Genomic DNA, 23,857 nt, shown 5'->3' with positions numbered 1-23,857 from the left:
TGCTGTGGGGGGGACGGGGCGGGAGGAGAATGGGAAGGTCACGGGGAAGTGGAGGGGGAAGGAAGGGAGGGGAGGGAGGACAGGACAAGGGAGGGGAGAACGGGAGGGGAAGGGAGGAGGGGGGAGGGAAGGGAGGGGAGGGAGGACAGGGAAGGGGGGAGAACAGGGGAGGGGAGGGGAGGGGACGGGAGGGGACGGGAGAACAGGGAAAGTGGAGGGGAGGAGAGGAGAGGGGAGGAGAGGGGTGGAGAGGAGAGGGGTGGAGAGGAGAGGGGAGAGGAGGAGAGGACAGGAGAGGGGAGAGGAGGAGAGGAGAGGGGAGGGGAGGACAGGGGAGGGGAGGACAGTGGAGGGCAAGAGGGGAGGACAGGGGAGAAAAGGGGAGGACAGGACAGGGGAGGACAGAGGAGGGGAGAGTAGGGGAGGGGAGGACAGGACAGGGGAGGGCAGAAGAGGGGAGAACAGGGGAGGGGAGGACAGGGGAGGGAGGAGAGGAGAGAGGAGGAGAGGGGAGGAGAGGACAGGAGAGGGGAAGACAGGAGATGCGAGGAGACTGGACAGGAGAGGAGAGGAGAGGAGAGGAGAGGAGAGGAGAGGAGAGGAGAGGAGAGGAGAGGAGAGAGGAGAGCCCCCCCGCCCCCCCCCGCCCCCGGCCTAAGAGCATCCCTCCTCCGCATCTCTCCCCGGGCCCGCTCCCCCCCGCCCCCCGCCCCCCGGACTCGCCTTAAAACGCATTTACACGGCTTCTTCTGCCCATGGGTCCCCTAAAGCGAATGAATGGGGTCCTCGGGCCCCGCCGGTGCCCTTGCCGCCCCCCCGGCCCCCTTTAGCCGGCCCCCCGGCCCGGCCCCCGCAACTGCTGCGCCGGCGGCGGCGGCGGCGGCGGCGGCGGCGGCGGCGGCCCCGCCCCGTCTCCCGGGCAACCGGGCCCCACCCCGTCTCCCGGGCAACCGGGCCCCGCCCCGTCTCCCGGGCAACCGGGCCCCGCCCCGTCTCCCGGGCAACCGGGCCCCGCCGCCCCATTGGGCCGCTCCGGCACAAAGCATCCCTCCGCCCGCCCGCCCGCCCGCCCTGCCAAGCCACGGTGGAGTGGAGAGACCACGGGCCTGCGAGGCAGAAGGTCAGGGGTTCAAACCCCCCTGTCGCCACTTGTCATTCGTCCATTCAGCGCTTACAACAGTGCTTTGCACAGAATAATAATGATGATGGCATTTAGTAAGCGCTCACTATGTGCAAAGCACTGTTCTAAGCGCTGGGGAGGTTACAAGCTGATCAGGTTGTCCCACGCGGGGGGCTCACAGTCTTCATCCCCATTTTACAGATGAGGTCACTGAGGCCCAGAGAAGTGAAGTGACTTGCCCAAAGTCACACGGCTGACAAGTGGCGGAGCCGGGATTGGAACCCACGACCTCTGACTCCCGTGCTCTTTCCATTGAGCCACGCTGCTTCTCTAATAATAATAATGATGATGATGGCATTTGTTAAGCGCTTACTATGTGCAAAGCACTGTTCTAAGCGCTGGGGAGGTTACAGGGTGAACAGGTTGTCCCACGGGGGGGCTCACGGTCTTCATCCCCATTTTCCAGATGAGGGAATTGAGCCCCAGAGAAGTGAAGTGACTTGCCCAAAGTCACACGGCTGACAAGTGGCGGAGCTGGGATTTGAATCCATGACCTCTGACTCCCAAGCCCGTGCTCTTTCCATTGAGCCACGCTGCTTCTCTAATAATAATAATGATGATGATGGCATTTGTTAAGCACTTACTATGTGCAAAGCACTGTTCTAAGTGTTGGGGAGGTTACAAGGTGATCAGGTTATCCCACGGGGGGGGGGGGGGGGGGCTCACAGTCTTCATCCCCATTTTCCAGATGAGGGAACTGAGGTCCAGAGAAGTGAAGTGACTTGCCCAAAGTCACACACCTGACAAGTGGCGGAGCTGGGATTTGAATCCATGACCTCTGACTCCAAAGCCCGGGCTCTTTCCACTGAGCCACGCTGCTTCTTATATAGTAAGCGCTTAACAAATGCCATCGTTATCATTCATTCAATACTATGTATTGAGCGCTTACTGTGTGCAGAGCACCGTACCGAGCGCTCGGGAAGTACAATTTGGCAACAGATGGAGATGGTCCCTACCCAACAGCGGGCTCACAGTCTAGACAGTCTAGAAGCACACACTTGTCTGCTGTGTGGCCTTGGGCAAGTCACTTCACTTCCCTAGGCCTCGGTCACCTCATCTGGAAAAGAAGGATGAAGTCTGTGAACCCCATGCGGGACAGGGACTGTGTCCAACCTGATTTGTTTTGTTTCCAACCCAGCACTTAGTACAGTATCTGGCACATAGCACTTAAAAAATGCCATCATTACTATTATTACTATTATTAATCCTGGCTTCACCACTTGTCTGCTGTGTGACCTTGGGCCTCAGTTCCCTCATCTGTAAAAGGGGGATTAAGACTGTGAGCCCCCCGTGGGCCAACCTGATCACCTTGTATCTCCTCAGTGCTTAGAACAGTGCTTTGCACGTAGTAAGCACTTAACAAATACCATTATCATTATTATTCTTAATGGATGCCTACCAGGCTTGCCAGTCCTCTGATTCTGTCTTTCAACTGGAGTGGCTGTCTCAGTCATGCCGATTGGGATATTGTCCAGTGGGGTACTCTCAGCCCCAATAAATTCTTCAGAAGTATTTATTTAGCATGTACTGTGTGCAGAGCCCTATAATAATAATAATAATGGCATTTATGAACCGCTTACTATGTGCAAAGCACTGTTCTAAGTGCTGAGAAGGTTACAAGGTGATCATGTTGTCCCTCGTGGGCTCACAGTCTTAATCCCCATTTTCCAGATGAGGGAACTGAGGCCCAGAGAAGTGAAGTGACTTGCCCAAAGTCACACAGCTGACAATTGGTAGAGTCTGGATTTGAACCCATGACCTCTGACTCCAAAGCCCGGGCTCTTACCACTGAGCCACGCTGCTTCTCCAAGCATTTACCTCCAGTGGTTACTCATCCACCTCCGCATCAAAAAGAAACTCTTTACATTGGCTTTAAAGTCCTCAATCGCCTTACCCCCTCCTACCTCACCTCGCTACTCTCATTCATTCATTCATTCATTCATTCAATCGTATTTATTGAGCGCTTACTGTGTGCAGAGCACTGTACTAAGCGCTTGGGAAGTACAAGCTGGCAACATCTAGAGACGGTCCCTACCCAACAGCGGGCTCACAGTCTAGAAGGGGGAGACAGACAACAAAACATATTAACAAAATAAAATAAATAGAATAAATATGTACAAGTAAAATAGAGTAATAAATCTGTACAAACATATATACAGGTGCTGTGGGGAAGGGAAGGAGGTAAGGCAGGGGGATGGGGAGGGGGAGAAGGGGGAGAGGAAGGAGGGGGCTCAGTCTGGGAAGGCCTCCTATAATAATGGCATTTATTAAGCGCTTACTATGTGCAAAGCACTGTTCTAAGCACTGGGGGGGATACAAGGTGATCAGGTTATCCCACGGGGGACTCACAGTCTTCATCCCCATTTTACAGATGAGGGAACTGAGGCCCAGAGAAGTCAAGTGACTTTCCCAAAGTCACACAGCTGACAATGGGCAGAGCTGGGATTTGAACCCATGACCTCTGACTCCAAAGCCCGGGCTCTTTCCACTGGGCCACGCTGCTTCTCTGCTACTTCAACCTGGTCCACACACTTTGCTCCTCTGATTCATTCAATCGCATTTATTGGGCGCTTACTGTGTGCAGAGCACTGTGCTAAGCGTTTAATGCCAACCTACTCACCATACCTCCATCTCGTCTATTTTGCCACTCACCTCTGGCCCATGTCCTACCTCTTCACAGCCAACAGACTATTACTCTCCCCACCTCCAAAACCTTATCGAAGGCACATTTCCTCCAGGAGGTCTTCCCGACTAAGCCCTCCTTTTCTCCCACTCCCGTCTGTGTCGCCCTGATTTGCTCCCTTTATTCACCACAGCCCTCAGCCTCACAGAACATCTGTAAATATCCGTAATTTATTTTTAATGTCTGCCTCCCTTTCTAGACTGTAGCTCACTGTGGGCAGGGAACATGTCTACCAAGTGTTATACTATCCTTTCTGAAGCACTTAGTACGGTGCACTGCAAATAGTAAGCACCCAATAAATATGATTGATCAATTGAGGCAGTGGAATTATTAAATAAACGATAATAATGGTATTATTACTATATTATATTATAATAATATTATATATACATATTATTATATTATATTAAGCGCTTAGCGTGGCTCAGTGGAAAGAGAACGGGCTTTGGAGTCAGAGGTCATGGGTTCAAATCCCGGCTCCGCCACTTGTCAGCTGGGTGACTTTGGGCAAGTCACTTCACTTCTCTGGGCCTCAGTTCCCTCACCTGGAAAATCATCATCATCATCAATCGTGTTTATTGAGCGCTTACTATGTGCAGAGCACTGTACTAAGCGCTTGGGAGGTACAGGTTGGCAACATATAGGGACAGTTCCTACCCAACAGTGGGCTCACAGTCTAAGGGGGGGAGACAGAGAACAAAACCAAACATACTAACAAAATAAAATAAATAGAATAGATATGTACAAGTAAAATAAATAAATGAATAGAGTAATAAATATGTACAAACTGTGAGCCCCATGTGGGACAAACTGATCACCTTGTAACCTCCCCGGCGCTTAGAACAGTGCTTTGCACATAGTAAGCGCTTAATAAATGTTATTATTATTATTATTATTATTATTATTATTATTATTAAATATGATCCCTGCCCTCAAGGAGCTAACAATCCAGCAGCCTTATCCCCTCTGCAGACCTCTTGAGAGCTCAAGTTTCTTGAATCTTCCCCTGGGGCCAAGCCGCCTTTGCTTTGTCCAAGTCTTCAAGTCAGCTGGGTCACATCAATCAATCAATCAATCAATCGTATTTATTGAGCGCTTACTATGTGCAGAGCACTGTACTAAGCGCTTGGGAAGTACAAATTGGCAATCAATCAATCAATCAATCGTATTTATTGAGCGCTTACTATGTGCAGAGCACTGTACTAAGCGCTTGGGAAGTACAAATTGACATCACATAGAGACAGTCCCTACCCAACAGTGGGCTCACAGTCTAAAAGGGGGAGACAGAGAACAGAACCAAACATACCAACAAAATAAAATAAGTAGGATAGAAATGTGCAAGTAAAATAAATAAATGAATAAATAAATAGAGTAATAAATATGTACAACCATATATACATATATACAGGTGCTGTGGGGAAGGGAAGGAGGTAAGACGGGGGGATGGTAAGACAGTCCCTACCCAACAGTGGGCTCACAGTCTAAAAGGGGGAGACAGAGAACAGAACCAAACATACCAACAAAATAAAATAGATAGGATAGAAATGTACAAGTAAAATAAATAAATAAATAAATAGAGTAATAAATATGTACAACCATATATACATATATACAGGTGCTGTGGGGAAGGGAAGGAGGTAAGATGAGGGTTTTCCCCTCAATAAACATCTGACTCTCAGCTTTTCCACAGAGGGTGTGCAGTTTTGCTATTAATGATACGAGCATTTTCTAGGAAACAGGCCTGTTTCATGGAAAACTGCCTTTGCCGCAATGATCTCAGAACGGCAGCTGCTACTGGAAGGCTCTCCGGACGCAGAACTACACTTTGGTGACTGGATTCGTTCAATTAAAGAAAAAACTCTTTCAGTGTAGTTAACGGTAGATTGTTGGGCTTAACAATAATAACTATGGCACTTTTTATTAATTTATTAATAACAGAATTAATAATCTAGAAGCTTTTCTTCTAGACTGTGAGCCCACTGTTGGGTAGGGACTGTCTCTACATGTTGCCAACTTGTACTTCCCAAGCGCTTAGTACAGTGCTCTGCACGCAGTAAGCGCTCAATAAATACGATTGAATGAATGAATGAATGAATGAATAATAATGATGGCATTTGTTAAGCACTTACTATATGCAAAGCACTGTTCTAAGCGCTGACTCCCTACACGAGAAGCAGCGTGGCTCAGTGGAAAGAGCACAGGCTTTGGAGTCAGAGGTCATGGGTTCAAATCCCGGCTCCTCCCATTGTCAGGTATGTGACTTTAGGCAAGTCACTTAACTTCTCTGTGCCTCAGTTACCTCATCTGTAAAATGGGGACTAAGACTGTGAGCCCCCCGTGGGACAACCTGATCACCTTGTAACCTCCCCAGTGCTTAGAACAGTGCTTTGCACATAGTAAGCGCTTAATAAATGCCATCATTATTATTATTATTACCTTGTAACCTCCCCAGCGCTTAGAACAGTGCTTTGCACATAGTAAGCGCTTAATAAATGCCATCATTATTATTATTACCTTGTAACCTCCCCAGTGCTTAGACCAGTGCTTTGCACATAGTAAGCGCTTAATAAATGCCATTATTATTATTATTATTATTACCTTGTAACCTCCCCAGCACTTAGAACAGTGCTGTGCATATAGTAAGTGCTTAATAAATGCCATCATTATTATTATTATTACCTTGTAGCCTCCCCAGCGCTTAGAACAGTGCTTTGCACATAGTAAGCGCTTAATAAATGCCATCATTATTATTATTACTATATGACAAGCACTGTACCTAAGCACTGAGGGAGGCACAATATGTGCAGATCAGACAGCCCCTGTCCTAAAGGGCTCATAGTCTAAAGAGGACGGAGAACAAGTATTTAATCTACATTTTATAGATGAGAAAGCTCAAGCAAAGATAAGTGACTTACCCAAGGTCACAGAGCAGGCAAGTGGTAGAGCAGGATTTGGAACACAGGTGTCCACACTCCCAGGCCTGGGCTTTTTCCACCAGGCATTATTACACTAAGGTTGGATGAATTAATAGCTGGAAGGAGAAACTTGGAAGGGACACCTGGGCCTTGAGTGTGGAAAATCAAGAAAGAATCAATCAATCAATCGTATTTATTGAGCGCTTACTGTGTGCAGAGCACTGTACTAAGTGCTTGGGAAGTACAAGTTGGCAACATATAGAGACGGTCCCTACCCAACAGTGGGCTCACAGTCTAGAAGGGGGAGACAGAGAACAAAACCAAACATATTAACAAAATAAAATAAATAGAATAGATATGTACAAGTAAAATAAATAAATAAATAGAGTAATAAATATGTACAAGCCTAGTGGATGGAGCCCGGGCCTAAGAGTCAGAAGGATCTGGGTTCTAATCCCAGCTCCACGCTCACCGTGGGCAAGTCACTGGGCCTCAGTGACCTCATCTGCAAGTGCGGGTGGGATGCCTGTGAGCCAGCGTGAAAGAGCCCGGGCTTGGGAGTCGGAGGTCATGGGTTCCAATCCCGGCTCCGCCGTCTGTCAGCTGTGTGACTTTGGGCAAGTCACTCCACCTCTCCGGGCCTCAGCTACCTCATCTGGAAAATGGGGACCAAGACCGTGAGCCCCACGGGGGACAACCCCATCACCTTGCATCCTCCCCAGCGCCCAGAACGGTGTCTTGCACATAGCAAGCGCTTTAGAAATCAATCAATCAATCAATCGTATTTATTGAGCGCTTACTGTGTGCAGAGCACTGTACTAAGCACTTGGGAAGTCCAAATCGGCAACATATAGAGACAGTCCCTACCCAACAGTGGGCTCACAGTCTAGGAGGGGGAGACAGAGAACAAAACAAAACATATTATTCATTCATTCAATCGTATTTATTGAGCGCTTACTGTGTGCAGAGCACTGTACTAAGCGCTTGGGAAGTACAAGTTGGCAACATCTAGAGACGGTCCCTACCCAACAGTGGGCTCACAGTCTAGAAGGGGGAGACAAAGAACAAAACAAAACATAGTAACAAAATGAAATAAATAGAATAAATATGTACAAATATACAAATGCCATCATTATTCTTATTCAATGTGATTAGCTTGTATCTACCCCAGTACGCACCGAGACCACAGTAAGCGCTTAACAAATACCATAAAAAACCCTGATTACTTTGGATCCATCCCAGCATTTAGCATACTGCTTAGCGTATAAGTAAGCCCTTAACAAATACCACAAATTTAGGGGTAAATTTACAATTTGCAGGGACCTTTGCTCCCACATGAGCTCATCCTCCTGTTCCAATCAATCAATCAATCAATCGTATTTATTGAGCGCTTACTATGTGCAGAGCACTGTACTAAGCCCTTGGGAAGTACAAGTTGGCAACACATAGAGACAGTCCCTACCCAACAGTGGGCTCACAGTCTAAAAGGGGGAGACAGAGAACAGAACCAAACATACCAACAAAATAAAATAAATAGGATAGAAATGTACAAGTAAGATAAATAAATAAATAGAGTAATAAATATGTACAACCATATATACATATATACAGGTGCTGTGGGGAAGGGAAGGAGCTAAGATGGGGGGATGGAGGGGGGAAGCTTCTGGGGGAGACAGGGAGGTGGATCCCATACAGTCAAGGGATCTTGGCCCCACTCTTATGAGGGTGGGGAGGCAGTAGCAGCTGCAGATGCCGGCCACACCACTGCCCACAAGGTGTTGCAGAGAGATAATTTAAGGGCAGAATTTTGGCTACTTAACCCTGACAGCTCCATTATTATTAATAATAATAATAATAATAATAATAATGGCATTTATTAAGTGCTTACTATGTGCAGAGCACTGTTCTAAGCGCTGGGGAGGTTACAAGGTGATCAGGTTGCCCCACAGGGGGCTCACAGTCTTCATCCCCATTTTACAGATGAGGGAACTGAGGCACAGAGAAGTTAAGTCACTTGCCCAAAGTCACACAGCTGACAATTGGCCGAGCCGGGATTTGAACCCGTGACCTCTGACTCCAAAGCCCATGCTCCTCCCCTTTTAGACTGTGAGCCCATTGTTGGGTAGGGACTGTCTCTATATGTTGCCAACTTGTACTTCCCAAGCGCTTAGTACAGTGCTCTGCACACAGTAAGCACTCAATAAATACGATTGATTGATTGATTGATTGATTTCCACCGAGCCACACTGCTTCTCTGTTCTAGTTGCTCCACATCCGCAATTTTATTCATCTCTGTAGTTTTATTTATTTATATCTGTAATTTTATTTATTCGCATTGGTGTCTCTCTCCCCCCCCCCCCACCGCCCCAAGACTGTAAGCTCGTCGTGGCCAGCGAATGTCATTGCTTATTGTATTGTTCTTTCCCAAGCGGTTAGTACAGTGCTCTGCACATAGTAAGCACTCTATAAATATGATTGAATGAATGAACATCCCATGCTCCCTTAAGGATAGCCCTGCCTATCTATACCCAGTTTAAAGCAGGGTCTGATCCTGGAGGGAGAAAGAAACAGGTTTGTGCCACCTTTTCTGGCTTTGGCCTTCTCCTTTGTTTTTGATGGGTTTTTTAATGGTATTTGTTAAAGCACTTATTATATGCGGGGGCTCTTGCATTTACTGAGTGCTTACTACGTGCAGAGCACTGTACTAAGCACTTGTAAGAGTACAATGATAAACAGACACATTCTCCGCCCACAACGAGCATTCATTCATTCATTCATTCAATCGTATTTATTGAGCACTTACTGTGTGCAGAGCACTGGACTAAGCGCTTGGGAAGTACAAGTTGGCAACATCTGGAGATGGTACCTACCCAACAGTGGGCTCACAGTCTAGAAGGGGGAGACAGACAACAAAACAAAACATATTAACAAAATAAAATAAATAGAATAAATATGTACAAATAAAATTAATAAATAGAGTAATAAATACGTACCAACACATACATATGAGAAGCAGCGTGGCTCAGTGAAAAGAGCCCAGACTTTGGAGTCAGTGGTCATGGGTTATTTTTTTATTTATTTTACTTGTACATATTCTATTTATTTTATTTTGTTAGTATGTTTGGTTTTGTTCTCTGTCTCCCCCTTCTAGACTGTGAGCCCACTGTTGGGTAGGGACCGTCTCTATATGTTGCCAACTTGTACTTCCCAAGCGCTTAGTACAGTGCTCTGCACACAGTAAGCACTCAATAAATACGATTGAATGAACGAATGATGGGTTCAAATCTCGGCTCCACCACTTGTCAGCTGTGTGACTTTGGGCAAGTCACCACTTCTCTGGGCCTCAGTTCCCTCATCTGGAAAATGGGGATGGACTGTGAGCCCCCTGTGGGACAACCTGATCACTCTGTAATCTCCCCAGCGCTTAGAACGTGCTTTGCACGTAGTAAGCGCTTAATAAATGCCATTATTATTATTATTATATACAGGTGCTGTGGGGAGGGGAAGGAGGTAAGGCGTGGGGGATGATGGGGAGGACTCCAAAGCCTGGGCTCTTTCCACTGGGCCACGCTGCTTTTGCACAGAGTAAGCGCTTAACAAATACCATCATCATTATTATTGTTGTTATTATTATTATTACTATTATTATTATTATATACATGTGCTGTGGGGAGGGGAAGGAGGTAAGGCGTGGGGGATGATGGGGAGGACACTAAAGCCCGGGCTCTTTCCACTGGGCCATGCTGCTTTTGCACAGAGTAAGCGCTTAACAAATACCATCATCATCATTATTATTGTTATTGTTATTATTATTATTATTATATACAGGTGCTGTGGGGAGGGGAAGGAGGTAAGGTGTGGGGGATGGTGGGGAGGACTCCAAAGCCTGGGCTCTTTCCACTGGGCCACGCTGCTTTTGCACAGAGTAAGCGCTTAACAAATACCATTATTATTATTATTATTATTTTTATATACAGGTGCTGTGGGGAGGGGAAGGAGGTAAGGCGTGGGGGATGATGGGGAGGACACCAAAGGCCGGGCTCTTTCCACTGGGCCACGCTGCTTTTGCACAAAGAGCTTAACAAATACCATTATTATTATTATTATTATTATTATTATTATATACAGGTGCTGTGGGGAGGGGAAGGAGGTAAGGCGTAGGGGATGATGGGGAGGACACCAAAGCCCGGACTCTTTCCACTGGGCCACGCTGCTTTTGCACAGAGTAAGCGCTTAACAAATACCATCATCATTATTATTGTTGTTGTTGTTATTTTATTATTATTATTATTATTATCTCTCCTTCCTTTCCTCGCCTCAGGATCCGACCTTAGCCTCCCTGAGCAAACAAGCCCCCGCCCCCTCAGCATGGACGGCCACGTTCCCGGCAGCCTCCCTTCCCCCCGGCCTGCTCCCTAGGGCCGCGCGGCAGAGGGCGCCAGAGAACCCCCGCCGCGAGCCCTGGCCCCGCCCCCCTCCGGGAGCTCCCTCCAATCAGGCCCGGCCGCCGCTGGATCCCCGCCTCTCCATTGGCTGAGGGGCCGCGTCAATCATCGAGGGGGGCGGGCGGAGGGGCCTGACGGACGTGCGTCGGGGCCAATGGGGGCGCGGGAGGCGTCGGGCGGCTTTGGGGCTCGGCCGGGCGAGGGGGAAGGAGGCTCGGGGCGGACATGGCTCCCAACGTGCAGGCCGAGGAACGACCCCGCGACCTTCGCCAGGGCCTCCGGGCCGTGCTCCTCGGCCCGCCCGGGGCCGGAAAGGGCACACAGGTGACCCGCCCACCCTGCCCTAACCCCTTGCTTTAATAATAATTAAATTATTAAATTAAATTAATAATCATAATCATAATCAGGACATTGATTAATGCCCTCCCTCTGCCCCTCCGCCCAGCTAGCTCTCTTCCTCCCTTCAAGGCCCTGCTGAGAGCTCACCTCCTCCAGGAGGCCTTCCCAGACTGAGCCCCTTCCTTCCTCTCCCCCTCGTCCCCCTCTCCATCCCCCCATCTTACCTCCTTCCCTTCCCCACAGCACCTGGATATATGTATATATGGTTGTACATATTTATTACTCTATTTATTTATTTATCTTGTACATTTCTATCCTATTTATTTTATTTTGTTGGTATGTTTGGTTCTGTTCTCTGTCTCCCCCTTTTAGACTGTGAGCCCACTGTTGGGTAGGGACTGTCTCTATGTGATGCCAATTTGTACTTCCCAAGCGCTTAGTACAGTGCTCTGCACATAGTAAGCGCTCAATAAATACGATTGATTGATTGATTGATTGACTGTCTCTATGTGTTGCCAATTTGTACTTCCCAAGCGCTTAGTACAGTGCTCTGCACATAGTAAGCGCTCAATAAATACGATTGATTGATTGATTGATTGATTAAGCGCTTACTCTGTGCAGAGCACTGTTCTAAGCGCTGGGGAGGTTACAGTAATAATAATAATGGCACCTGTTAAGCGCTTACCATGTGCAAAGCACTGTTGATGAGGAGGGCATTTGTTAAGCGCTTACTCTGTGCAAAGCGCTGTTCTAAGCGCTGGGGCGGTTACAGTGATAATAATGATGGCAGCTATTAAGCGCTTACCATGTGCAAAGCCCTGTTGATGGCGTTTGTTAAGCGCTTACTCTGTGCAGAGCACTGTTCTAAACGCTGGGGAGGTTACAATAATAATAATGATGGCATCTATTAAGCGCTTACCATGTGCAAATCGCTGTTCTAAGCGCTGGGGAGGGTACAGTGATAATGATGGCATCTATTAAGCGCTTACCATGTGCAAAGCACTGTTGATGATGAGGGCATTTGTTAAGCGCTTACTCTGTGCAAAGCGCTGTTCTAAGCGCTGGGGAAGCAACAGTAATAATAATGATGGCATTTATTAAGCGCTTACTATGTGCAAAGCACTGTTCTAAGCGATGGGGAGGTTACAAGGTAATAATAATGACGGCATTTATTTAGCGCTTACTCTGTGCAAAGCACTGTTCTAAGCGCTGGGGAGGTTACAGTAATAATAATGATGGCATCTCTTAAGCGTTTGCTATGTGCAAGGCACTGTTGATGATGAGGAGGAGGGCATTTGTTAAGCGCTTACTCTGTGCAAAGCACTGTTCTAAGCGCTGGGGAGGTTACAGTGATAATAATGATGGCATTTATTAAGCGCTTACTATGCAAAGCGCTGATGATGATGAGGACATTTGTTAAGCGCTTACTCTGTGCAAAGCACTGTTCTAAGCGCTGGGGAGGTAATAGTAATAATAATGATGGCATTTATTAAGCGCTTATTATGTGCAAAGCACTGTTCTAAGCGCTGGGGAGGTTCCGGTAATAATAATGATGGCATTTATTAAGCGCTTACTATGTGCAAAGCACTGTTCTAAGCACTAGGGAGGTTACAGTGATAATAAGTATGGTATCTATTAAGCGCTTACCATGTGCAAAGCACTGTTGATGGTGAGGGCATTTGTTAAGCGCTTACTCTGTGCAAAGCACTGTTCTAAGCGCTCGGGAGGTTACAGTAATAATAATGATGGCATTTATTAAGCACTTGCTATGTGCAAAGCACTGTTCTAAGCGCTGGGGAGGTTACAGTAATGATGGCATTTATTAAGCGCTTACTATGTGCAAAGCACCGTTGATGATGATGGCATTTGTTAAGCGCTTACTCTGTGCAAAGCACTGTTCTAAGCGCTGGGGAGGTTACAGTAATAATAATGATGGCATTTATTAAGCGCTTGCTATGTGCAAAGCACTGTTCTAAGCCCTGGGGAGGTTACAATAATAATAATGATGGCATCTATTAAGCACTTACCATATGCAAATCACTGTTTTAATGTAATAATGTAATATAATGATGGTATTTGTTAAGCACTTACTATGTTCAAAGCACTGTTCTAAGCGCTGGGGGGGATACAAGGTGATCAGGTTGTCCCACGAGGGGCTCACAGTCTTCAACCCCATTTTACAGATGAGGGAACTGAGGCCCAGGGAAGTGAGTTGCCCAAAGTCACACAGCAGACAGTTGGCGGAGCTGGGATTTGAACCCATGACCTCTGACTCCAAAGCCCGGGCTCTTTCCAGTGAGCCACGCTGCTCCTCCAAGTTCTAAGCGCTGGGGAGGTTACAGTGATAATAATGATGGCATTTATTAAGCGCTTACTATGTGCAAAGCGCTGTTCGAAGCGCTGGGGAGGTTACAATAATAATAATGATGGCATTTATTAAGCGCTTACTATGTGCAAAGCACTGTTGATGAGGGCATTTGTTAAGCGCTTACTCTGTGCAAAGCACTGTTCTAAGCACTGGGGAGGTTACAGTGATAATGATGGCATTTATTAATCAATCAATCGTATTGAGCGCTTACTGTGTGCAGAGCACTGTACTAAGCACTTGGGAAGTACAAGTTGGCAACACATAGAGGCAGTCCCTACCCAACAGTGGGCTCACAGTCTAGAAGATAATAGTAATGTTGGTATTTGTTAAGCGCTTACTATGTGCAAAGCACTGTTCTAAGCGCTGGAGAGGTTATAATATTAATAATGGCATTTATTAAGCGCTTACCATGTGCAAAGCACTGTTCTAAGCGCTGGGGAGGTTATAATAATAATAATGATGGCATTTATTAAGCGCTTACTATATGCAAAGCACTGTTGATGATGATGATGGCATTTGTTAAGCACTTACTCTGCAAAGCACTGTTCTAAGCGCTGGGGAGGTTACAATAATAATAATGATGGCATTTATTAATAATAATAATGGTATTTGTTAAGCGCTTACTATGTGTAAAGCACTGTTCTAAGCCCTGGGGGGCAATACAAGCTGATCAGGTTGTCCCACGTGGGGGCTCACAGTCTTCATCCCCATTTTACAGATGAGGGAACTGAGGCCCAGAGAGTGAAGTGACTTGCCCAAAGTCACACAGCGGACTATTGGCGGAGACGGGATTTGAACCCATGACCTCTGACTCCCGAGCCCTGGCTCTTTCCATTGAGCCACGCTGCTCTGGGCCTCTGTTCCCTCATCTGTAAAATGGGGATGAAAACTGTGAGTCCCACGTGGGGCGACCTGATCAACTTGTATCTACCCCAGTTCTTAGAACAGTGCTTGGCACATGATAATGTACTTCCTTGTACTTCCCAAGCGCTTAGTACAGTGCTCTGCACACAGTAAGAGCTCAATAAATACAATTGAATGAATGAATAATAATAATGATAGTATTTGTTAAGTGCTTACTATGTGCAAAGCACTGTTCTAAGCGCTGGGGAGGTTACAAGGTGATCGGGTTGTCCCTTGGGGGGCCTCACAGTCTTAATCCCCATTTTACAGATGAGGGAACTGAGGCCCAGAGAAGTGAAGTGACTTGCCCAAACTCACCCAGCTGACAGTTGGCGGAGCCGGGATTTGAACCCATGACCTCTGACTCCAAAGCCCGGGCTCTTTCCACTGAGCCACGCTGCTTCTCTTGATGGATAGAGCCCGGTCCTGGGAGTCAGAAGGTCGTGGATTCTAATCCCACCTCCGCCACCTGTCCGCTGTGTGGCCTTGGGCAAGTCACTTCACTTCTCTGGGCCTCAGTTACCTCATCTGTAAAATGGGGATTGAGACTGTGAGCCCCTCGAGGGCCAGGGACCATGTCCAACCCGATTTGCGTGTATCCACCCCAGTGCTTAATACAGTGTCTGGCACATTCATTCAGTCGTATTTATTGAGCGCTTACTGTGTGCAGAGCACTGTACTAAGCGTTTGGGAAGTACAAATAGCCAACATATAGAGATAGTCCCTACCCAACAGTGGGCTCACAGTCTAGAAAGTGCTTCACAAATACCACAATCGTTATTATCATCATCAATCGTATTTATTGAGCGCTTACTGTGCGCAGAGCACTGTACTAAGCGCTTGGGAAGTCCAAGTTGGCAACATATAGAGACAGTCCCTACCCAACAGTGGGCTCACAGTCTAAATGATCAGATATTTGAATCCCCATTTGAGGAAGCAGGCACAGAGAAGTTAAGCGACTTGAACAGGGTCACACAGCAAGCAGTTGGCAAACCCTTGGAACCCAGGTCCTCCGACTCCCAGGGCACACGGCTTTCTCAGAGAAGCGGTGAAAGGATCGAATCCTCCCAGGCCCCGATGCCTCTCCGTTTACAGTTGTCCGGGTCCGCGTTGTGACGTGCGGATCCCTAGAAAGCCGTAGTGTGAAATGCGAGGAGTTTGGAAACTAGAGCAGGCACACAGAGCAGGTATTGTTGTCTATTTTAGAGTCTAGTACTGGAAAACCCGCGATACACTGCTGTCTGGTAGTAGAAGTCAAGGTCCTCGGTAAGGGCTGCCGCTGATGTACCGGGGATTTGTTTTTGTGACTTCATCGGGGGTGCAGTTAGACATACGAGGAAGGACAGGCGCTTTCCCCGCAAAGCACTTCTTTGGGCGTCTTGGTGCTGTGGGAATGGTCATTGAGTTACCTAATAACCCTTGTTCTGTTACTATGAGAAGTGCACGCGATGTGCACGCGATTTTTAGACTGTGAGCCCACTGTTGGGTAGGGACTGAGAGCTGAGAGCTCACCTCCTCCAGGAGGCCTTCCCAGACTGAGCCCTTTCCTTCCTCTCCCCCTCGTCCCCCTCTCCATCGCCCTCATCTTACCTCCTTCCCTTCCCCACAGCACCTGTATATATGTATATATGTTTGTACAGATTTATTACTCTATTTTACTTGTACATATCTATTCTATTTATTTTATTTTGTTAGTATGGTTTTGTTCTCTGTCTCCCCCTTTTAGACTGTGAGCCCACTGTTGGGTAGGGACTGTCTCTATATGTTGCCAATTTGTACTTCCCAAGCACTTAGTACAGTGCTCTGCACATAGTAAGCGCTCAATAAATGCAATTGATGATGATGATGATGACATATGAGGAAGGACAGGCGCTTTCCCTGCAAAGCTCTTCTTTGGGCGTCTTGGTGCTGTGGGAATGGTCATTGAGTTACCTAATAACCCTTGTTCTGTTACTGTGAGAAGTGCACGCGATGTCGACACGAATAACGACACGAATAATCCCCTTCTAACTGCAGAATGACCTTTGCACATGCTAGTTTTTGCTCTGGGAGGCTGCCCCTGATGCGTTGAATTCATTCATTCAATCGTATTGAGCAGAGCATTCATTCATTCAATCGTATTTATTGAGCGCTTACTGTGTGCAGAGCACTGTACTAAGCGCTTGGGAAGTACAAGTTGGCAACATATAAAGACGGTCCCTACCCAACAGCGGGCTCACAGTCTAGAAGGGGGAGAAAGAGAACAAAACAAAACGTATTAACAAAATAAAATAAATAGAATAAATATGTACAAGTAAAATAGAGTAATAAATACGTACAAACATATATACATATATATATATATATACATATACATCGTTATGATTCATTTACTGTTTTCCACTCAAGGATAGGCTTCTCCCGGGGACGAAACATTCATTCAATCGTATCTACTGAGCCCTTACTGTGTGCAGAGCACTGTACTAAGCGCTTGGAAATTACAGTACAGCAATAGGGACGATCCCAGGCTTACAGTCTAGAGGGGGTAAGACAGACATCAAAATAAACAGAATTATATATATATGTTCATTCATTCATTCAATTGTATTTATTGAGCCCTTACTGTGTGCAGAGCACTGTACTAAGCGCTTGGGAAGTCCAAGTCGGCAACAGATAGAGACGGTCCCTACCCAACAACGGGCTCACAGTCTAGAAGGGGGAAGCAGCGTGGATCAGTGGAAAGAGCCCGGGCTTTGGAGTCGGAGGTCATGGGTTCGAATCCAGAGCACTGTACTAAGCGCTTGGGAAGTACAAGTCATATAGAGATGGTCCCTACCCTAAATGAATGAATGGATGAAATGCTTTTTCCCGTTCTTTGTTCTAACCCCTTTTATCCATTTTATCCATCCATCTGTTTAACCCCTTTTTATTGACTCCATAGTCAATGGCCTGTCCGTGCAGGCTGCAGTTTTTGTTTCAGTGATAGCCCCCCTCTGCTAGCCCACTAAACATCGCTCACCCTATGTGATGCCAGTGAGTCCGGGCAGAAAGCCCAGAGGCCTGGGAGTTGAGGACTTTGTATCCCCGCCGTTACCTTGGACTTTGGTAAATTGCATAACTGTCCTCTGTTTCTTCACCCAAAATTGTTGCAATTATTTTGACGTACTCATCAGGAAGGTGCGGTGGTTAAACTAATATCCTTTGCTCAACGGGTCCAAGTTCCTTCTGCAGTTCGCTGGAATCTGTTTCACGGGGTTTCCAGCTGTGGAGGGAAAACTGGAGGGGTGAACAAAAGAGTTGTTCTGTCCCAGGTTACTGTAGACTGTAAGCTCCTTGTGGGCAGGGAACGTCTGTTTCTTGTTGTATTGTACTCTCCCAAGCACTTCGTTCGCATAGTGCTTTGCAGACAGTAAACACTCAGTAAATACGCCTGAATACTCTGTTAAATTCTGGGGTCCATAGCCACCAGGAATGGGGAATCAATCAGTGGTATTTATTGAGCACTTCCTGTGTGCAGAGCACTGTACTGAGCACTCGGGAGAGTACAACACAACAGAATTAGCAGACACGTTCCCTTACCGAAACGAAATTACAGTAGAGAGGGGCGCGTGCAATCTAGTGGGGAAGCAGTGTGGTCTAGTGGGTAGAGCGTGGGGCTGGGAGTAAAAGGACCTGGGTTCTAATTCCGGTTCCTCCAGTTGTCTGCTGTGTGATCTTGGGCAAGTCACATCATTCCTCCGAGCCTCAGCTACCTCAGTTTCATCATCTAGAAGTGGGGATTAAATCCTCCTCCTTCCTACCTAGACTCTGAGCCCCATTTGGAACAAGGGCTACGTCCAAACTGATACCTTGTAGATACCCCATTGCTTAGAATAATGTTTGGCATATTGTAAGCGCTTAACAAATACCATTATTGTTACTATTAATAACAGTAACAAGGGCTAATAGTAACAACAACTATTAATTTGGCTAATAGTAACAACAACTATTAATTTGGAACAAGGGCTATGTCCAAACTGATACCTTGTAGATACCCCATTGCTTAGAATAATGTTTGGCATATTGTAAGCGCTTAACAAATACCATTATTGTTACTATTAATAATAGTAACAAGGGCTAATAGTAACAACAACTATTAATTTGGCTAATAGTAACAACAACTATTAATTTGGAACAAGGGCTATGTCCAAACTGATACCTTGTAGATACCCCATTGCTTAGAATAATGTTTGGCATATTGTAAGCGCTTAACAAATACCATTATTGTTACTATTAATAACAGTAACAAGGGCTAATAGTAACAACAACTATTAATTTGGAACAAGGGCTATGTCCAAACTGATACCTTGTAGATACCCCATTGCTTAGAATAATGTTTGGCATATTGTAAGCGCTTAACAAATACCATTATTGTTACTATTAATAAGAGTAACAAGGGCTAATAGTAACAACAACTATTAATTTGGCTAACAGTAACAACAACTATTAATTTGGAACAAGGGCTATGTCCAAACTGATACCTTGTAGATACCCCATTGCTTAGAATAATGTTTGGCATATTGTAAGCGCTTAACAAATACCATTATTGTTACTATTAATAACAGTAACAAGGGCTAATAGTAACAACAACTATTAATTTGGCTAACAGTAACAACAACTGTTAATTTGGAACAAGGGCTATGTCCAAACTGATACCTTGTAGATACCCCATTGCTTAGAATAATGTTTGGCATATTGTAAGCGCTTAACAAATACCATTATTGTTACTATTAATATTATTCAGTGTACCTCAGTTACCGCATCTGTAAAATGAGGATTAAGGCTGCGAGGCCCATGTGGAACATGGGCTGTCTCCAACCTGAATATCTTGTATCTACAGCACTTAGTACAGTTCCTGGCACATAGTAAGCGCTTAACAAATACCATTTTTTTTTAAAAATGTCGGCACCCAAGGATGGGGATGAATGAACAACTCTTTCAACGGTGGGAAGGGTACAATCTCAGAGCCATCTTGGAGGACCAGGAGATTTTCAACTTTACCAAGTTATTGCTTCCTTTCCAAGTAGTTCTTGTCTTGTCTTATGCCATTCAGTCGTTTCTTACGCATAGCGACACCACGGGCACATCTCTTCCAGAGTGCCCCACTCTCCATCTGCAATCGTTCTGGTAGTTATCCCTAGAGTTTTCTTGGTTAAAAAAAAAATACGGAAATGGTTTACCATTGCCGCCTTCCGCGCAGAAAACTCGAGTCTCCACCCTTGACCCTCTCCCAGGCCGCTGCTGCCCAGCACGGGTGGGTTTTGACTTGTAGCAGATTGCCTTCCACTCGCCAGCCACTGCCCAAGCTAGGAATCAATCAATCAATCGTATTTATTGAGCGCTTACTGTGTGCTGTACTTACTGTACTAAGCGCTTGGGAAGTACAAGTGGGCAACACACAGAGACGGTCCCTACCCAACAGCGGGCTCACAGTCTAGAAGGGGGAGACAGAGAACAAAACAAAAACATATTAACAAAGTAAAATAAATAGAATAGGTATGTACAAGTAAAATAAATAAATAGAGTAATAAATACGTACAAACATATATACAGGAATGGAATGGGTAGGCTTCTGCTTGACTCTCCCTCCTGTAGCTGAGACTGGTAGAGTACTGGAAACTGTCCAGGTGTGTCTGAAAGTAGTTCTAGCTCTAGTTATTTACAGATACTCCACTTAACTCTTAAGTTAAGAGTTAAGTTCTCCACTTAAGTTCTTAACTCTTGATGATCTGGTTGCCGATGGGACTTCCAGCTACCACGCTGGCCCCCTTCCTTAGTGCATTCTAACACCTTTGGTGTTAAAAAAAAAAAAAATGCCCTTGCTGCAGGCTGATGCCATCTTTGGAGAAGACAGGCGACTAAAGAGTGTTGGGCTATGTTAATTGTGGTTTTTGTTTTACCTACCCACAGGCTCCCAAACTTGCTGAGAATTACTGTGTGTGCCACCTGGCAACCGGGGACATGCTGAGGGCCATGGTGGCCTCCGGTTCCGAGCTGGGCAAGAGACTGAAGGCGACAATGGACGCTGGGAAGCTGGTAGGTTGGTCTGTCACCTGGGATCTTAAACTTGCTCTGGCACTAATGACGATCACCCTCCCCGCCTTCAAATAATAAAATTAATAATGATGATGACATTTATTAAGCGCTTACTATGTGCAAAGCACTGTTCTAAGCGCGGGGGAGGTTACAAGGTGATCAGGTTGTCCCACGGCGGGCTCACAGTCTTAATCCCCATTTTACAGATGAGGGAACTGAGGCCCAGACTTGCCCAAAGTCACACAGCTGACAGTTGGCGAAGCTGGGATTTGAACCCATGACCTCTGACTCCAAAGCCCGGGCTCTTTCCAGTGAGCCACGCTGCTTATAGCACATCTCCTACAAGAGGCTTCCCCGACTAAACCTTCCTTCTTTCTTCCCTCTGCGTGCACTTAGATTTGCACACTTTATTCACCCCTCCCTCAGCTCCACAGCCCTTACGTTCATATTCTTAATTTTATTTTATTTATATTAATGTCTGTTCCCCCCGCCCCCAAAGACTGTTAAGTCGTTGTGGGCAGGGAACAGGTCTACCAACTCTGTACATTGTACACTTCCAAGCCCTCAGTACATTGCTCTGCACACAGCAAGCGCTTAATAAATTCAATTGATTGAAATCGGTGGAGGCATTTTGAAAAACAAAGGTGCCGCCTGCTATCTAAAAAGTGCCAGATATGCTTGTTGGGAGATTTTTTTTTCCCCCCCCCAGTCACTGTGCACCTATTGCATACACAGCACTGTACTCGACGTTTGGGAGAATACAGTAGAATGAGAACACGTGATTAAAGAATCACTCTAGGATCACTTTCCCTCTAGGAGCCTACAAGCTAGGAGACAGACACAGAAATAAATTACAGATAGGAGGTAATAATAGAGTCTAGGGAAATATAATAATAGTGGTATTTGTTAAGCACTTACTATGTGCCAAGCACCGTTCATATGTTTAAGGCCTATGGGAGATTTTGAGTACTTGAGTCCTTAGGTGGCTTGCAAAGGCTTAAATGGCTGTTGAGGCCCCTACAGTGGAGAGGATAGAAATTAATTAGGGAAGACTTCCTGTTGTTTTTGTTAAACGCTTTCTATGGGCCAGACACCGTTCTAAGCGCTGGGGTAGATACAGGCTAATCTAATTGGGCACAGTCCCTGTACTGCATCGGGCTCACGGTCTTCATCCCCATTTGACAGATGAGGTAACTGAGGCAGAGAGAAGTGAAATGACTTGCCCGAAGTCGCACAGCAGACGAATGGCGGGGCTGGGATTAGAACCCGGGTCTTTCTAAGTGCCAGGCCTGTGCTCTGCTTCTGGTGGGGCGGGGGGGGACAGTGGAATTTCAGAAGGGCTTTGAAGATGGAGGAGAGCCACGGTCCATTTGAGGAGATGGGAAAGGGAGTAAAAGAGCCTGTTGATGGCCTGCTGAGAGCTGCCTTTGGAAGATTCTGAAGGTTCAGCCTATATCCTGTAGCTTCTTTCTTTTGGAGCGTTTGAAAACTTTCCCAACTTCCTTCGTAAATTAGTCAAAATTGCTTGGGCGGAATCAGCCAAACCCTTGAGCCAAAAATTAGAGAGGAATTAGGAGACCACAAAAATGTTCTCCGGCTTTTCCCACCCTTCTAGGATGCTGGCAGTGCTAAGTTTGAGGGCCATGATCTGTCTGCCCTGACTGTCTTGTGCCTCTTTCAGTGCTTAGCACATAATAAATTCTTAGGCTGTGAGCCCTATGTGGACGGGATTGTGTCCAACCCGGTTATCTTATATCTACCCCAGTGCTTAGTACAGTGCTTGACACACAGTAAGCGCTTAGAAGCAGCATGGCCTAGTGGAGTCAGAAGGATCTGAGTTCTGATCAGAGTTAGAGAAGCAGCGTGGCTCAGTGGAAAGAGCCCGGGCTTTGGAGTCAGAGGTCATGGGTTCGAATGCCGCCTCCGGCACATGTCTGCTGTGTGATCTTGGGCAAGTCACTTCACTTCTCTGGCCCTCAGTTACCTCATCTGTAAAATGGGGATTAAGACTGTGAGCCCCACGTGGGACAACCTGATCACCCTGTATCCTCCCCAGCGCTTAGAACAGTGCTTTGCACATAGTAAGAGCTTAACAAATGCCTATTATTATGAATCCCAGTTCCTCCACTAGCCTGCTATGTCACCTTGGGCAAGTCACTTCCCTTCTCTGGGCTTCAGTTCCCTCATCTGTAAAATGGGGGTTAAGACTGTGAGCCCCAGGTGGGACATGGACCCTGTCCAACCTGATTAGCTTGTATCTACCCCAGCGCTTAGAAAAGTACCAGGCACATAGTCAGGGTTTAAGAAATACTATTTAAAAGAAAAATACCACCATGATTAAATACCAGAATAATAACAAAGAGCTGGGATCTGCAGGAGAACTGTTCTAGTGCCTGTGAAGCCTGTCGTCAAATGTTTATTAAAATTCTTTCTTGGGCTTTTTTTTTAGGCCAGTGGGTCAGCATTCCTTTTCCTGGCTGGGCTAGAAAATACCAGAACCTCTGTGGAAGCCCTGGCCTTTATATGATGGGACCGTCATTGTGCTGTTCAGGAGTTCAGCTAGAGTTCAGTTTTTCTATCTGGATTGAACCTAGGTCCAGCAAAGATACAGAGGCCAAAGGACATTGAGGAAAATCCAGGCCTTCTTTGCCCTTTGTCCTCAATTGCCACATTGTCCACTCTCTGGAAAAAGATTGGCCATTCGGGATTCTGCAGACACATGGAGTCTTGATCCCGGTTTAGGCCCCTCTGGGTTTTTTTCATCAAGGTGGCCTTGAGTCAAGTTGGAAGGCCAACATTGCAGACTTTAGTGTTTGGCAGAAAATTGGAAGCAGAGGGAAAACTGGTATGTGGCAACGATATTGCTTATCTCCAGCTTTCTTTGCAGTTTGGAAGCCCGTACTCTGTCCCTGAGCCCCCAGCTGGCTCTGGGAGATAAGAGCATTAACTGTCAAGCCTGTCAGCCTCTAA

General features: G+C 46.4%; 1 protein-coding gene across 3 annotated transcripts in view; it reads left to right on the top strand.

Moving 5' to 3' along the window:
* Positions 1–1,087: 1,087 nt before the first annotated feature.
* Positions 1,088–23,857, top strand: part of AK2 (adenylate kinase 2) — a 30,853-nt gene continuing 8,083 nt past the window's right edge. For 2 of the 3 annotated variants that reach the window (XM_038757950.1, XM_038757949.1), the window contains exons 1-2: positions 11,440–11,547; positions 20,762–20,887. In XM_038757950.1, the coding sequence (XP_038613878.1) occupies positions 11,449–11,547; positions 20,762–20,887 (225 nt within the window). In that variant the 5' untranslated portion in view covers positions 11,440–11,448. Of the gene's footprint in view, positions 1,121–11,439; positions 11,548–20,761; positions 20,888–23,857 lie in introns of those variants that run through there. The other variant, XM_038757951.1, reaches the window with a different exon arrangement.

Source organism: Tachyglossus aculeatus, chromosome 16 (genome assembly GCF_015852505.1).
Source record: "Tachyglossus aculeatus isolate mTacAcu1 chromosome 16, mTacAcu1.pri, whole genome shotgun sequence".
NCBI classification, from domain to species: domain Eukaryota; kingdom Metazoa; phylum Chordata; class Mammalia; order Monotremata; family Tachyglossidae; genus Tachyglossus; species Tachyglossus aculeatus.
This window is presented reverse-complemented; position numbering and strand designations above follow the sequence as displayed.